Below are 17,146 nucleotides of genomic sequence, written 5' to 3' on the forward strand. Positions count from 1 at the left end.
AACACTTTACTTATATTTCTATAGTTCTCTGAGTTTTTGTTTAATATCTAAAACTTTTCTGTTTTTCAAAGATAGATTTCTACAGAGTTGAAAAGATGCATGGATAGATGGATGGACGGATTAAAGGATGGATGATTGTATGGTTTTTATAACCAGTGGGGCAAAGACATTTTATATTTTTCCTTTTTGGAAATAATTATCCAGTCCAGTAATATTTACGACACCTTTCCAGTCTGCATAGGAACCCTGTGTGCAACCTAGACCTAAGAGGCTGGCGATTTCTCACTTGGGGTTTCATTGACTTTTCCTGCAAATAATTAGCATGAGCAGCTCGCTGCAGATGTTGGGGGGAATAAAAAAATTTAATAAATAAAAAAACACTCATGTGAAGTAACGGCAACATCAAAGGGAAGAGGTATATATGTAAATAGGGGGAAGTGGGAGAAGAAGGGGAAGGAGGGGTCAAGAGTCTCCACATTTACAGAAAACAGTGCACTTGCTGCCAGATCGCATTCCTTCTAATGGAGGGTGAAGACAGGGAGCCGAAACATGACTAAACCACACCAGTTCTGGGCGTTTAATCTGGCAGACACAGGGAGTTACGACAGTGGTGGAGGACGGGGAGGGGTGGAGGAGGGACGTACCGTGGAGTCTCGTGTGAGACTGGTTCAGACGGACAGGAGATGAGGGGACATATCGTGTGGGGAGGGTGGGGGGGTGTGGGAGCAAGGGGGGGTCAGGGTCACAGCAGAAACATTATGATCGACTCGGACATAAAACAGGTGTATATACGCCGTGCTAGGAGAGACAGAGAGCGGGGAGGGATTGTTCATGACAATCTCCCTTGTGGGGGTAGTGGTTCAATTTACCTTTATATCCTATCTTGACTGCTCCTATTACACATCCGAGGAAAGGGAAACATTTGGAAAAGAAAATTACTTATCTCTGCGGTGGCAGTTTGCTAAGACTGGCAAACACATTTACTTAGAGTAAGTTGCAAAAGAAAAAGTGGAAACGGTGTCTGACACACAGCTGCCTGCAAGGGGAGCTTAAATATTTAGAGAAGAACCTCTGCAGGTCGTCGCCTTCCGGATTCTTCTACTCACCACCTTTTAGATAGTGTCTAATTTCAAATTCTCCACTGTGATAAGTAAATCAAAGTATTAAGGATGACAGGTAATACTAAGATTGAGTGACAGCATACAGGTCCTCCCAATAAATCAGAATATCAATTTGAATCAAAAACATATTGGCTCGAATATTTAAATATGCTGCAATAGCTAAGGTTAAATCTTCATTATTTGATTTGACTTATAGGTAATGAAAACTGCAATTTAAGTTCAAGGGTTGAATATAAATACTACAAACACAGCAATGTAATGCTTTAAATAAAAAAAAACTGCAAAAAAAGCAGATTTTACAGTTACTCAGCCGACAGATGCACTAACACTGTCCGTAACGAAGATAGGGAACTGCTTAGTCAGCTGTTTTATCCAAACAGATTAATACATAAGCTCAGTGGAAGGAAAAACTCATGGTAAAGAAATGTGCACAAAGATAATTGGTGCATGAGAGAATTGTGAAGAAAACCTCTCTCAAGGGTTTAGGAGAATTAAATAGATTTTTTCCAGTTATGTAAAATCAAGATTTTGGAGCAATAATGGAGAGAGGGACATAACCTTTATGTCCTGACTAAAGTCTTCACAAACAGTGATAATTTAATTGCAACTGTTCGATCACTCTGCTTTAATTAAACCAAACTCATCACCATCTATGATGAGATCAGACTCCCTGCTTTCCTCTGCTGACCAGCTTTATGGATTCACCTGTTTTGTGCAGGAATTTGTATCTGCACAAAGCATTAGATGCATGCACTAAACAGTACTTGGACCTCTTTTCAGCAGGAAGACATTTTTAAAGTAAACATCCTAATTTATTTAGTAGCTATTTAGTGTTTAATAGCTCTTAGAAGCAGTGTTATTTTTTTTTATTAGCTGCAAGGCATAACTATCAATATGGACAAAATATATATATATCCACAATTGGACAGTTTTACCTTTTGATTTGAACTGATTTTCTAATAATATTCTTATTAATTGAGGTTTATCTGTATGACAAGTGTTAATGAAAGAGAGGAAACAAGTTAGTTAACAGGTTTTCAGCTTTAAAGGGTTTCACATTTTTTTTTTGTAAAACGTGGGTGTTCAGTGTGATTAAAAGAAAAATCAATATTTCATTTAACGATATAAGTTTTACACAAAGTGAAAAAGTATTTTTTTTACCTGATACTCTGGAATCCAAGGCTACATGCGTGAGCCGAGACGGGAGAGAGAGAGACAGGGAGGCAGACAGGCATAGAAACGTGGGATAAAGAAGAGAATGGACATAAGGATGAGTTAGGCAAAGGAATGTAAGGAGAAAGAAACAAACAGAAAATCTATCAGAGAGAAGAAGGCAGAAGTTACAGCGGCTACAGTTCTAGAGGCTTCTTTGAGGTTTAGCAGAAGGAGTGAAAAACTTTTTATATAAAGCTGGAGTAATTAATCAGAATAATAAATGTCCCCATGGTTTAAACGGCCTTGATTTGTAAAGATATTTCTGTTAAGAAAACCAAGATAAATCAATTCTGCAGCCTGTGTAAAGCAAAGCCTTTGTTAACACTCTCCATCTGCTTTTTTCTTATTTAAAGCGTCCACAGTTTGTCTTCTCTTTGTTTTCAGACCATATGAATCATTTTCACTCTGGTCTGCATCAAAACATCTCCCTGTCTGCTTGTCAGCATGCGTATGGCCTCAGCTTCTACTGTAAATGCATCGTGAAGTACAGTTCTCTGCTTCTGTGCTCTTATTTTTTTTATATATTTAGACTTTTTTTTCCATCATCAGCTCCACTTCGACGATTTTGCACCGAGACAAATCAAAAACACCTTAGCAGCAAACTGCTGTTCTGAGAAAGTGACTGACAATAGGGTAAGCCTTGCATATAAAACAGGATCTAGATGCTTGTGAAAAAAGAATGACCAAGGAAGTGCTCCATTCAGGAGCTGACCATGTAATGTGATTAAAAGGCGCTTTGTGCAAATGGCAGTTATTCAGAGTTTGAAAGACAAAATAAGCTCCCGGTTCCTTTAAGAAAAGGTAGCGCACCGTCTATTCATGGGAGTCCAAAGCATGGAGTTACTTTCCTGACGGAGCCTGAACAGGAGAAAAGAAAGAGAAAATGGATGACGTGCTGAGGCGGCCCCTGAGGAGGGAAAGCTTAATAAGATCAGGAATGTGACCCTTGCAACAACTCCCTCACTGCAATCTCCTCTCTCCGCAGAGGTGGACCAGTGCTGCAGAGAGGGGATTGCTTGAGAGAGAACTTGTAAATACATAATTAAGACTCAAGAGTTTGGAGGGCCAGATCTTTTTGTTTCGCTGCAAATGTGCCGCCATCGAGAGGCAGCGAAATGACACTTGGGAGAACAGTCTTGGAGGCTGCGTGTCAAGGTTTAACTGTTGGACCTTTGACAGAGGGTAAGATGTGGAGGAAGTTTGAGTTAAAGGTCAATAAGAAGTGGCATCTCAGAACTCATTATCCTCATTAATGCCAGGTGAAGCATGGCTATTTTGGAAAAAATTATATTCCAAAGAGGCCTGGCCATGGTTTGTGGCTCCCTTAATACCTGCCCTTGACTCACTAATACAGAGGCCCCACTCCAGCAGTCTAAAAGGTGGAATACATACATCATTTATAGAAATTACAAACTTAATATGCGGCTCTTTTCAAGGCACCGTGTTTACAATAAAAGAAAAGAAAAGAAGAAACATGATTAATAAAAGGTTTTTTTACGAATCATATTTAACATGCTCACAAACTCTGTTTTTTCATGTCGTTTTTTTTTGCTAAAGTTTGACATATTATAGCTCACCCTAGGGTTTTTATGAAAGCTGCGCCTTGCAGAGGGGGGATAACCTCAGCAGAGGAGATATTTCCAGAACAGTCAGCAGCTTATTGCGTTTAGAAAAAATAAATACTTTTCCTCTAATACAAAAAACACAAAACAAAAAACTACATGTGTAGAGGTGAATGTGCGACCTTAAACTGCTGAAGTGGTAAGTCATTTAATCTAAAAATCAAAGCACAGAATAGCATATTTTTTCCTGGAGGGGTTCATATTGTGGCTCTTCACCCGAGGTGCCACACTCGGGTCGAGCACAAGCTTTAAACCAAAACTTATGTGTACAGAGTGAATAGCTAAAAAAAAAAATTAAAATACTCAAGATACTTAAAAGTCTAGAGGAGGATGTTCTTTTTTTGGTGGATCATCAAAATAAGTGGTCTTCTTAACTGACAATCATTCTTGTGATACGTAAGGCTATCCTATGTGTTCATTCCCATTTTCACTTACCGGTGGTGAGCCTGACATAGTGGAAAAATTGCAAATCTTTTTTTGGAAAGTATGCTTGTATGAACGATGCAAACAGCAACATTTAAACAGAGCATGCACGGGGAGAAGTGGGCTTGTGCACTCTCTTGCACGTGTTTAATAGGCTTTCCCTCTCGGGGGCGGGTACAGGGTTGTGTATGTGCATTTTTTTTTAAGTAAAGAGGGTGGGTCTTTTCAAAATCTTGCAAAAATCGTCCTCTATAACTTTAATGTAAGGACAGCGTCACTGTTTTTAAAGGATTTTGAATATTTGCCCCTTGGCCAGTTAGATCTAAACATTATTGTTCAACACTGAAACTCTGGTATGAATTACTCTGCTTTAAACCACAGTTTAGATCCATAAGTATAGATTTATTAATTATCTATTCTAACTTTTTAATAAAGTTGATCAAATCTTTTTGTTCCTCTTATTCTTGTGATAGTGTGTTTTTAAACAAGGGAAATTGAATGTCTTTATGCATGTGGTACAAAATATATATATGCTGTTTCGTAGAATTATTAAATTTTTTTATAAATATGCATTTTGTTCAAACAATCACTGGTGTAAATACCTTCATAGATTTTGGTGAGTGTGATAGACCACACCCTGAACTTTGTTTTAAAAAGCAAAGGTTCAGCTGCATGCCAAAAATGCCACCAACAGCTCATGACTGATTGGCTATAGTTAGAGATTGTGGGCAGCATGAGAAGTATAGCATGATCTAATTTTTGAAACCCCTGCTGAAAATCCCAACATTCACACTTCAATGTTGCCCTTTCATCCTTGCCAAGAGATGAATTTCCTCTGTGACTTGGGTCTCTCTGGGCGCCATGTGTGGGTGTCATCGTGGCTCACCGATGGTGCAGTGTTCGCCCGTCCAGCCCTGGTGGCAGTCACATTTTCCCTCTCGACAGACTCCATGGTCGATGCAGCGCGGGTGACAGTCCCTCTGCTCGCATTCTGGTCCTGTCCAACCTTCCTCACAGTGACACGCACCACCGATGCAGGAGCCGTGTGGACCGCAGTCCACCACACACACTTCTGTTGCAGAAAAAGAGAGCTGGTAAAACATGCATCTTCCCTTCTGTAAACCCATCCCCCATTTTGCATTCCCTTTTTAGTCTCTATACATTCATCTGCCACTACTTAACAAAAATGAAAAACACCCTGATGTTTGCACAGAAGTGTTTGCTCCTACTGTTAAACTGGGCCAATAAGTTCAACAGCAAACAGTCTGTTTTTAACACTTTTGTCAATAGCCTATAATACATTCTGGATATACTGTACTGTACCCTGCAGCTACTGAAATGCCTGATATCATTTAATGTGACCAACAATTATTCATTGCTGCAACATTATAAACAGGTTTTTACAGAAAAGTTTTCACACTGCAAAAGGCATCTAGAAATAAGTACAAATGTCATAAATTAAGTGTATTTACCCTTAATTTGAGCAGGTAAATAATATTTCCCAATGAAATGAGATGGTTTACACTTAGAATAAGATAATAAGGTATAATGTACTTGGAAAAAAGACAATGCAATGTTTTTTTCTTATTTTAAATGTAAATTGTGTTCTATTGGCAGACTCATTTACCTCCTTAATTCAAGAAAAAATGCACTTATTTAAAGAAAGAATGACTTATTTATATTTTTTATTTTTTGCAGTGATCCGGACTTGTCATGCAGGAAGATATGATTTCTGAGGGTTTAAAGATTTGCATTGTTTGAGGGATAAAGGGTGCCTCAAATAGCCGACAACTTTTTTTTTTTCCACTTAACCATATATTTAAATAATTTTATTTTGATTTCCAACACAGCAAAGTCACTATTGCTGAGTGGAAATGGAACCATACGTGGTTTCTTTTGGGGCCGCATATGTAATCAGCCCTCTTCATTTTAATACCATGGAACAAATTGCCTTTAAATTTGACCTAATTAGAAAACTGGAAAATTTAATCTCGGTATAAATACAGCTGTTCAGTGAAGGTCTCAGTGGATAACAGAAAATAAACAGCACAATAGGCTAAAGGACCCAGCAGACAGGCAGGGGGGGAGGCTCTGGAGAAGTTTAAAGACATATTAGGTTCTACAAAATTCCAAGCTTTAAGGAATAATTTACGGGAATTTACAGGATTTAAAAAAGAAATTGAAATTTTCTAACTTTTTGAACAATATCGTTCGATAAAGAGAACATTTATATACATGTTTAAGCCAGAATGATTTGACATTCAAATATTATTCCCCTACGACTTTAAACAGAGCTCTGTCTAATCCATCACCTGAATATGGAGAGAATGGACCATCTAAAAACCTACTAATACACGGACGTCAAAGTGAACTGATAGAGAGGCCCATGGAGGTGCAAGCAGTGATAAAAAACATTAAATCTGAAAGATTTCCATCAATTCTTAGAGGTTGGACGCCTGAAAATGTCTGTAGCTCACGGAAAGCAATTAAAAAGTATCTTTTTCACAGAAATAGAATCAAATATTAAAGTGGCTTTCAGATTAAAATCACTTTCACCGAATCCCACTTTTCTCTCTGCAAGTTTTTGAGGGTCTACATTATCTCATCAACAAGCTGTTTCAATCTCTCTAACTAGTGCTTGCCACCAGAAAGTGTTTACAACATACATTAAATATTTGTCTAAATAAACCCCCTGGAATAAAATAAATAAAAACAGACTTTTGTTTGTGGTGCTTTCATAGCTTATGAAAGACTATTTGAATAGACTGCATTATTTATTCATCAGTGCAGCACTATCAACTGAAAACAACGATGTCTATGTCTAAAAAGCTCGTAAGAATAAAGAAGTGCAATTACTGTATGTTGAAAAACTCCTAAAATAAGCACTCTAACAAAAGATGAAGCCCCACTCGTCTTGTCTTAACAGGCTGAGGCTGGGTTCTTTTGTCTCAACTCAGAGACGTATAATGAACATGTTTTCTTCTAGTACTGCAAACAGAAGAGCATCTGTTGCAGAATATGTGTTATCTTCAGAAAATTGACACGCATGGATCTATTGCTGGTGAGGAATCAGGATTTTTCATGTTAAAGCTAATGCTCAACAAGCTGCTTCTGCTCTTACGGGAGATGGAGCAGAGTGGATTTGCAGAAACAAGAGCTACAATCATATCTTTTGAACAGAGACTTTGGCGGTCACAAAATGTTTTCAGGATTGTGCTCTTTGTGTTTCTTTTCTTTAAAAATGTCCTTAGTTTTCGCTTCCTTCTCACTGTTAAATTTGACAGATTATCAAAAACAAACTACAGACAGATAACATTGGTAATAAAGTATATTTTTCAAGGGATAATTACTTACTTCATTTGATTTATTTGATTTGATGTATTGCTTTTTTTCAAGCCCATACATACATAAATTAATTAATAAATAATAAAAACAACAAACAACAGTCTACCCCAATTCTCTCCTACAAAATAAAGTAAGATGAATTAATCTAAAAGCAACAAACTACACCTTAAACCACAGAAATGTAAGAATAAAGAAAACAGATATATTGTCATTTATTAATCTGCATAAGATTGTATTGCATTTTTAATGCCTTGGCACTCCAGAAAACTACTACATAATGAAAGACTGATTATTGCTCATCCAGGAGATAACTTATGAGTCCAGGAGTTCAGACCTTACCTTTCACAGGTATGAATTAATTACAAGAAATAGAAATGTGATTGCTGAGGTATATAGAAGGCCAAAAATACACTTTTAAATAAAATATATTTTAAAATACTTAAAAGTAGCACAAAATAAGTAAATGTAACATTTATTTTTTCCATTAATACATAATTCAAATATTAAATATAGAAAAATGGACCATCAAATTATTAAATGTCACATTCAATAATTAAAATACATCTAAAATGAACTAAATGTTACTTAAAAATTAAATCTAACTCAAAACAAACATAAGTAATTGCTTTATATTCATCAATAAATATAGACTGAAATAATTCAATGTCATTTTAGGAGGCGGTCAGTCTGTTGCAGTGTTATTTTTGGGGCACAGAGATTAAAATGTTTGGGAACCACTGCCTTAGACTGAACCCCTTCTGCCTAAGGCAGAAGACAATTCCTTCTTAATTTGTTTGATACTGCAGTATTTGTCCAACAGTCCTACTTAGTGCTCCCCTCTAACCTATACAACTTGGTACACATGTGTGAATCACATTACAGATTTGGGTAAATCGGTGGTTTTGATTCACCTCAAACCTTAGAACTGGGAGGTAGGAGCGACGTTATATCTGAGATGATAGTGTTGAGTTGCTTTTGGACATTTAAATTCTCGATTGCTTGTGAATGTCAAAGATGACCACTGTTAGAACCTCAACACTGGCAAAAGAAAACGTCTGTGATATTTTGACTCGGGAGCCAAAATGACCATCAGCCAAACCATCAGCCACAGCCTGTGTGTCGAATTGCACGCACAGTGGGCATCGATCGATAGTGTTTTTCAGGTGAGCTTTTTATTCCATATTACTCAGCATAAAAATTCTTACATTATTATTTACCCATTTCTTAAATCAATGTCACTTCCCCTCCTCATGACAACACCCCTGCTTAAACCCCTTAACACATCCCTACGCATGTCCTATAGAGTCTCTTGGCAATGTCCTACTTTGGTGGAAACATTCAGAACTTGTATGGAGGCAGGGCTGGGTTATGCTTTCACACCTGTTTTTTATACTTTAAACTAAGGCACACAGGTTTGCTAAGATGGACACTAATTTAAAGAGCATCTGCAAGTCTGTTTCTAGAGTAGCCCAGTCATCATCTTGGCTTAAATGAATGGTGGAGTTTCTTTTTTTTTTTTTATCCAGGAGGATCATCAAAATAAGTGTTATCATTCTGGTGATATGTTTACATAAGGCATTCCTACGTGCTGGTTCTCCTTTTCACTTAAAGTCTGATATAGTGGAAAATGCAAATCTTCTTTTGGAAAGTAAGCTTGTGTGAGTGATGCAAACAGCAACTTTTATACAGAGCGTGCACGAGGAAAAATGGGCTCGTGCACGCTCTTGCACATGTTTAACAGGTGTTCCCTCTCGGGTACAGGGTAGTGAATGTGCATTTGCAGAGGCCGGGTCTTTTCAAAAATTTGCGAAAAACCTCTACTATACGTTCAACTGTACAAAAAGACTCAATTAAAAAAAAAATTCAAAGGATAATCACATGTTGGAATTAGATTGATGAAAACAGTCATATCAAGAAAATAGGAAGGTAACCAATACTTTATTCTCTGCTAAGTACCTTCAGTCTTAGAAACTACTTGGCTCATTGACTTCAGAGAGAGTATATAAATCATAATCAGCTCACAATTAAAAACACAACAAATAAAGTAGCCACTCATTTGGTTGATGTTTTTTTTTTTTTTTTTTTTTTCAATCCACTCCCACTGTCCTCACTCATCTGCTTCACCGAGGCTTTTTTGACTGTCTGTCTCCTCCAGCTCTCTGAATGGAGTTTTTCTTCGATTGAGGGACCTTGGATGGTTCTGATTAAGCTGAGCAGACACTGTAGAATATTAAGCATGTCTCTGGAGGGGAGTCATTTAATTCCAAAGGAATACCTCCTTCTCATAGAATCTATGCAATCAATTTTTCATTAGTGCAAAAGTGTTTATCTGCCTTTAACATGCCCCTGACTCGAGCTGGATGGGGGCTTGTGGGCGGTCGATCCATGCTACAGCTTGTTAATTAAAGTTTATTTAATTGAAGAAGAACCGCAGCATTAATTATGAGGAATCCTCCACCCAGCCAGATGGGTAAACTCCCCAATTCTTGGACTGCAGCAATGCTAGACTTATCAGTTCTGCTATTGACAAGATGTCCTGCTGTGCCAGTCGATTTCTCAGATATTTTTGAACACTTAGAAGAATTGAAAATTACTTATTTAAAGGAAAAAAATAAGTGAGGCAGGACAAAAAAGAGAGAAAAAAAAGTCTTGTTCGCTAACACAATTGTTCTTTGTTCTTAGGCACCATCCAAACTGGCTACACGCTGCTTCAAAAGGTCTGCAAAGAAACCTGGTATTTCAAACGCACCATCACGATGTATTTAAGCTTTGATTTTCACAAGTTCAGCTCAAGAGAGAGATACTCCACTTTTTTAAATTGAGTGAAACAGAGTGAAACTTCTGCTTTTAATTGTTTGACTCAGTATGTGTTCCCTATTGGATGTAACACGCAGAGCAGGAGCCATCTCTGAGAGGGGGAACAGTGCATAAATCACCTGATTCTCAGATACAGACAGGAGGGACCAGCCTTTGAACTAACAAGACACCTACCTGTGTCGAAAGACAAACCCCATCTAATACAAAGGGGATAACAAATGAAGAGCTGGCTGCACATGGACAGAAAGACTAAAATGTCTTTTTTTTCTCTCCAACATATGAAGCTTCTATCAAAGACGCGGACACCTTCAAAGAATATATTCAAATAATCTTCAAGACCACAAAAGTAAAGAGAGAACAACTCTGGTTCAGTAGAATAATAGAGAAGCCTGGGCTTTTATTAACACCTATATTTATAATTGGCATGGGTTGATTACAAAGCTTTAAAGCTGTGATCACACCCAAAGCATCATTTAATTAGTTTAAAACATATATTTTTTTTTTAGTTTACATTGTGAAAAAATATTAATACATAACAGCACAGGTGTCAAGTAACGAAGTACAAATACTTTGTTACCTTCCTAAAGTAGAGTTTTGGCTATCTATACTCTACTGGACTAATTCTTTTTTAAACAACTTTTTACTTCTACCCCTTACATTATTTTTGCAATTATCTCTACTTTCTACTTCCTACATTTTAAAAAATGACTCATTACTTTTGTTTAAGCTCATTTTCATTATGAATGTTGGTATTTATAAAAAATAAAAATAAAAAAGCAAAAAAATGATTTATTTCATCCAGTCAATTGATTTCTTGGTGGTTGGACTCGGTGCTGCACCAACTGGTTTTTCACCACATACAGTACCAAAATAAATAGTTTTCAAGATGATGCAAAGTGAACTCGGACACTATAACTATCACTTATAAAACTAAGAAAATTAAGTATAAGTAAGTTATCGTTCAGAATTGTGGAAAAATCTTCCTTTAATAGGGTAGTGCAGTAAGCAGTATAAGTAAAGTAAGGCTATTAATCGATTATTATATTTGTTGACAATTATTTCAATAATCTATTAATCCCAATTAATCAGGTTAATTGTTCAGTCCTAGTTTAAAGCATCTGTCCATAGCATTTTTTCCTGCATTACTTTATTTTTTACTTTAGTTTTAAAATTGTACGTTGTTACTTTTACTAGAGTAAAAAGCTTAAGTTGATACTTCAACTTCTGAAAAAGTTTTTTTTTTTTAAACAGTAAGATTTACACTTCTACTTGAGTAATAAACATTAATAATTTTGACACCTCTGCTTAACAAGGTGTCATAAGTACTTGTATTTACCTGTTACTTATTTACACAAAAAAAGCTTCTGACACTGTTAAATCAGAGTTTGTTTAATTTTTTGTTAATCAACAGGAAGTTGAAAAAGTTTTGGGGCAGTTATAAACCTATTTTATATTTCTACACAACCTGTTTCATCCCTGTCTACTTCTATGTCTAATACATTTCTTAAAGGAATCATCTTATTCTTTATTGTCTTATATCTATCATTAATATCCCATCAGTTAGTTTTCAGGAAAATCTAAAAAATTAAATCTTATCATTATGAAGTCACATACTGTATAATACATAAAATACGTATATACTCCCCAGTCCATTAACTGTAGAATAGATGCTCTCACTATGCTCCTTCTGCATGAGTTACTGCATCAGTGCAGAGTGGCACAAAGACGATCTGACTGGTTGTGCTGCAGAAGTCTAGGTCGCTTTAACAGCAACCTTCATCTCATCTGGATTGTTGGTTATTTGCCTATTATCTTCTCCTTACAATGACCTTTGAAAGGGTTGGGTCACACCAAGCCAGAACTGTGATACATTGGTCAATAAAGTACAGTAGGCAATGGTACCTTTGGCAAACGCTTATCCCTGCTAAACATGTAAACCGAATTTCTGAATAACATAAAAAAAAAATTATTTTCTGTGCTGAGAAGCACTTTTGACCAAAAAGCCAGAGTACAGTCCCTGTTGTCCTTAGCCAATGTGGAACACTTTAAATATTCTCTCTATTTCACTAATGGTTCCTGGAGTCATCTATAACCCCTCAAAAGCCAAAAGTCCAAGTAGTGTTTCCACACACATTTATCCAGTTAATTTCAGTTTATCAGTAATTTAGTCCCTTAAGTTAGGATAATGAAAAATTCCCAGGGGTTGTTAAAGGGATTGGGGAGTGTATAGCAACATATTCTGCAGTGCTTTGATCCACCAGCAGCGGCAGTAACTGATGAAGCATGATTTATCCCTAAGGAGGGGAAAAAGCGTGTCAAAGCAGACTATGTCTTCTCTTGTCCGAGTCAGTCAGGGACAGAAAGATTAAAAAACACTTCTGACGAACGAAAAGACAAAAAGCGGAAAGAACTAGCAGCCAAATTAAATGAAAAACACTGATAATAAAGTCTCAGAGAATTCTCCCCTAAGAAGATAGGTGGTTTGAGAGGGGCATGAAGGAAGCAATCTGTATCAAGAAAGAAAAAAATGACCTTAAACAGAGGGGTGGACTCAGATTTCAGCTTTCAAAAACCTACAATTCATTGAGTTGATTCCTTCCAGCTATCATCGCAACCCTCACCCCCTTACATGGGAACAGAACATCTCGTCTGTTCAGTCAGGCCAAAAATTCCCTATAACGACACCCTTTCAGGGACAATAATGGTATTGGGTATTACAGGCTAACAAAAAAACAAAAGAACCCCCATGCCAAAGGGGTGGACCCGCTCGTCTGGTTCAATTTGCATGTTTTTTAAGCCAAAACAAAGCATTGTATTTGGTCCACTCTATAAAACCTCACACTTAACGCTATTTCTGACATTTTGATTTGAAAAGCTAAAGGAAGCGAAACATCTTCAATCTTGGAAACAAAGTCTAGTAGATCGTTTTTCAACCAGTGGCTCTTTTAACATTCTTGGAATTCTCAAGCAATTCTTGATGTTCTTAAATAGTCCAATAAACCCTCCGTCTCAGGGCTACTATATATGTCAACATTTGTCTTCTAAAAGCTAAGGAAAGCATTTTCCGCTAGATATTTTTTCTCAACATCAGATAAATCTTTTCTTTGGAAGGACATCATAGCGTTAATTTCCAGTGTTTTATTATCATTACACTGTCAAAAGTACAGCGCAACGAAATTCACTCTCTGCATTTAAACCATCCCCTTGGAGAGCAGTGGGATACCATTTGCGGCGCCTGGGGAGCAGTGTGGGCTAAAGGGTCTTTGCTCAGGGAAGAGAGTGACAGTCTGTGGGAGTGGGTTTCAAACTCACAACCTCAGGATTCCAAGCTCTATGCTCTAACCACTAGGCCACCACTACCCTGTTATGCCAAACAATGCCTAAATTTGTGCTTTATGTCTGAACAGGTAAAGCTTTTTATAGTTTAATCCAACTTAACCAGACATTAAAATGTTCATTCCAAATAGTGGCCCTTTTAATAAAACTAGGGAATTGTAATGTAGTGCTAAGAAAACAAAGCAGGGTTAGCGCTGTAATAGAACAAAACTTTACTTCACGCCTCCATTTATCATTGCGGCTGCAGGCAAGCACTCAAATTAGTGGGACATCACAAATGAGTAATTTTGTTGCTTCCCTATGGAAAAATCTGAAACGAATCTCACATGTGATGGATTCAGAGCTTTCGTTCCAAATTGTACCACATTAATTTCAGAAAATAAATTATCTTTTGAGCTTACTGAATTATTTTTTTTTAAAACACAGATGATGAATACATTAAAGTGTGATTTTTCTTTTCAACTTTATAATAATCGTTTAAAAGGAAACAATGCATCAATGGCATTGCTGTCATAATTTCATCAGGACTTATGCTGCCAAGTTTAATGATTGTTCCTTAACTTTCCAAATAAGACACCCACGTGTGGCCTACTGTGCTGCAACAGAGACATGCTATTCCAACTCACAGCCCCTTAGTAAAGACCTATATGTCTGCTGTATGGGGGACCCGGTGCCTGGCACAGCAAGGGGGGAGTTTGTTTGGAATAAATACAGAGAAATGTTGTGCCAATTATTTGCTAGTGTGGCTAAAATATCACCTAAGAAAACAGTAAAAAGAGACATAATGAAGTAAATCTAACAGCACTGATTGCTGGCAACATGTTGGCACAGAACAACATCATAGTTCAATCATCAATGAAAAAGGAATGGATGGAAAAAAAGCCTGCAGATTTATTTCTGTTTGCTTTAATTTTGGTGTGTGTGTGTGTGTATGTAGTTGAGTAGCATCTAACATTTTTTTTTTTTAACTTTCTGCTCCCAGTGATTACATGGAAAAAGTTTAAAAACACCAAAACTGTCAACTTTAATTAAATACTGAAATTTAATTACAATCGAGACTCTTGATTAACAATTGAGTCACTCAACAGAAAAAAAGCACTAGGTTATTCATTAGAGAATCCATAATTTACCGTATTCGAGTTAGAAGGTCAAACATAACCAGCTGTAATTCTTGGATTTCTAATTGCTGAGTTTCTTGAATGGGCCTGTCAATTATTTATTCACATTACAAAAAATATGCTGTTTTAAAGATGGTATCTTGGGTTTATAGAGTGTTTTCTAATCACTTTGAATGCTCTCATTTCACTGAATGAGGCAAATATCTCCGGAATTAACAACATAAACACATCTTTTCACTGCCACCTTTAGTTTTTACACAGATCAAGTAAGAACTTAATGACTAAAGATGGTTTCTGACCTATGGAGCAATCGGCTCCCGTCCATTTGGCCTCGCAGATGCAGGTTCCCGTATCCGTGTTGAACGTGCCGTGACTGGAGCACTGCTCTGGACAAGTGCTCTTCAGAATCTCGCAGCTGATCCCTCCCCACCCCGGGTTGCAGTGGCACTCACCATGATGACAAGCTCCATGACCGGAGCACGTTGGGTCCACACAGTCCACTGAAGAAACACAACGAAGGTGACAGCTATGTCAGTTTACCGCTTCTAGATTTAAACATATTTATTTACCCTGGCCACTTTGAATCTCCAACCAGGCAAAAGTCACTTTCAAAGAGGAAAAACTTGAGAGGAGGATGATAGCAGGGAAGCAGGAAGATTTTGCAGGCTTTGGTAGTTGCACATGGTAATTTTCCACCCTGTTCAACTAGCTGCTCTACAAAAGGGTAGGTCCAACATAGAAACAGTATAATTATGTTCCATTATAGACACTGTGAAACAATACCCAATTAGAGTCTACTGTAGACTAATTTGATCAATTACTATACTGATCCTGGTTAATAATAGCCAATTATGATCTACATAATAAACCTATTACTAACAAGAAAGAATTGACAACATATTTTTTCTTGCCGCCTTAGATTCCCATTTTATGCATATCTTTATTCTTAAGGACACTGGGAATAATAAGGACCTCTTTCAAACTCTCAAAGAACCACAAATGCTGCTCCTTCATGCTTTTCTCCAGTGCTCCTTCACTCCAAAGAAAACCTCAACATATTCATTAGTGAACTCAATAGCTTTGCCATGTAAGGTCGACAGCTCCCACATGTAAATCTGAGCTGATAATTGCCTTTTATCAGCAAGCAGATCAATAGAGTTAAAGGCAATGAAGTGAGGAGGGTGTAGGTGGGAGGGGAGGCTGACAAGAAAGAGGAAGTAGCTCTTTCTCAACAAAGAATTAGATGCCACAAACTGATTGATTTCCTCAGATGTCATCATCTGTGGAGGCCTCTAGTAGGTGACTGCATCGGTGGGGAAAGTGCAATCAGTTCAAGCTTGTACCCCAATGGGGTCTTAACACTTGGTTTATACATTATCAATAACAACATCCAAAGCATTATTTGCTTGGTGGAGTCGAAAACACCGATTGTTTCACTACCAGACTTAGTCGATTTCCCCAGAGCGCCCCACAGAAAGGTGTTGCACAAATCTGTTTAAATCCAGCAGGAAGAGTTTTTCTTTCTCGGTTACCTTGATCACAGTTGACTCCTTTGTGACCGGTGTTGCACACACAATTTCCTGCCACACAGAGTCCGTGTCCCCCACACTGAGGATCGATACATTGGGTCGCAGGAACGTCACACTCTGTTCCCTTCCAGCCGCTGTAGCACTGACAGCGCCCCCTGGTGTACTGGCCATTTCCGCTACAGAGCACAGGACAGGCAGCTGGGTAAAGAGATCAAGAAGAGTTAAAATCACCATAAAATACAAATTTAACAATACAAACATCCTTATTTAGTGGCTAATTTTCTGCAAAGTAGTTAATTTAGCTAACTGCTTCACACGAAATAGGATTATTACCATACCTTTCTTATTCTTTTTTGGTCATTGAACATTACATTAGAAAGACATCCTCCATACAGATGTTACTGAGTGACTCTGGGAGCAATAGTCACTTATAAAAAAGCTTTGAAAAGGAAAGATTTATTTACACCATATCAAGCCATGTATGCAGTTTAGTCAGGAAGCAAGCAGAGAAAGAGAGAACAAGACTTTTCAGAGATAACAGGAAGGTCAAATGGAGTACAGCAAAGTTGCATTGCTTTAATATTACAGCTTCAACCTCTTACACAATGGACTTGAAAATG

At 37.4% G+C, this 17,146-nt stretch overlaps 1 protein-coding gene across 7 annotated transcripts in view; it reads right to left on the bottom strand.

Moving 5' to 3' along the window:
* Positions 1-17,146, bottom strand: part of si:dkey-237h12.3 (teneurin-3) — a 221,607-nt gene that overhangs the window by 67,487 nt on the left and 136,974 nt on the right. For 4 of the 7 annotated variants that reach the window (XM_038269103.1, XM_038269102.1, XM_038269109.1 and 1 more), the window contains 5 exons: positions 16,530-16,724; positions 15,297-15,497; positions 5,268-5,453; positions 2,283-2,303; positions 870-893 (listed from right to left, as the gene is read on the bottom strand). In XM_038269103.1, the coding sequence (XP_038125031.1) occupies positions 870-893; positions 2,283-2,303; positions 5,268-5,453; positions 15,297-15,497; positions 16,530-16,724 (627 nt within the window). The remainder of the gene's footprint in view (positions 1-869; positions 894-2,282; positions 2,304-5,267; positions 5,454-15,296; positions 15,498-16,529; positions 16,725-17,146) is intronic. The other 3 variants (XM_038269108.1, XM_038269106.1, XM_038269105.1) reach the window with 2 other exon arrangements.

The sequence above is a fragment of the Cyprinodon tularosa genome, unplaced genomic scaffold, assembly GCF_016077235.1.
Source record: "Cyprinodon tularosa strain WSP-4 unplaced genomic scaffold, ASM1607723v1 ctg72, whole genome shotgun sequence".
Classification (NCBI taxonomy): domain Eukaryota; kingdom Metazoa; phylum Chordata; class Actinopteri; order Cyprinodontiformes; family Cyprinodontidae; genus Cyprinodon; species Cyprinodon tularosa.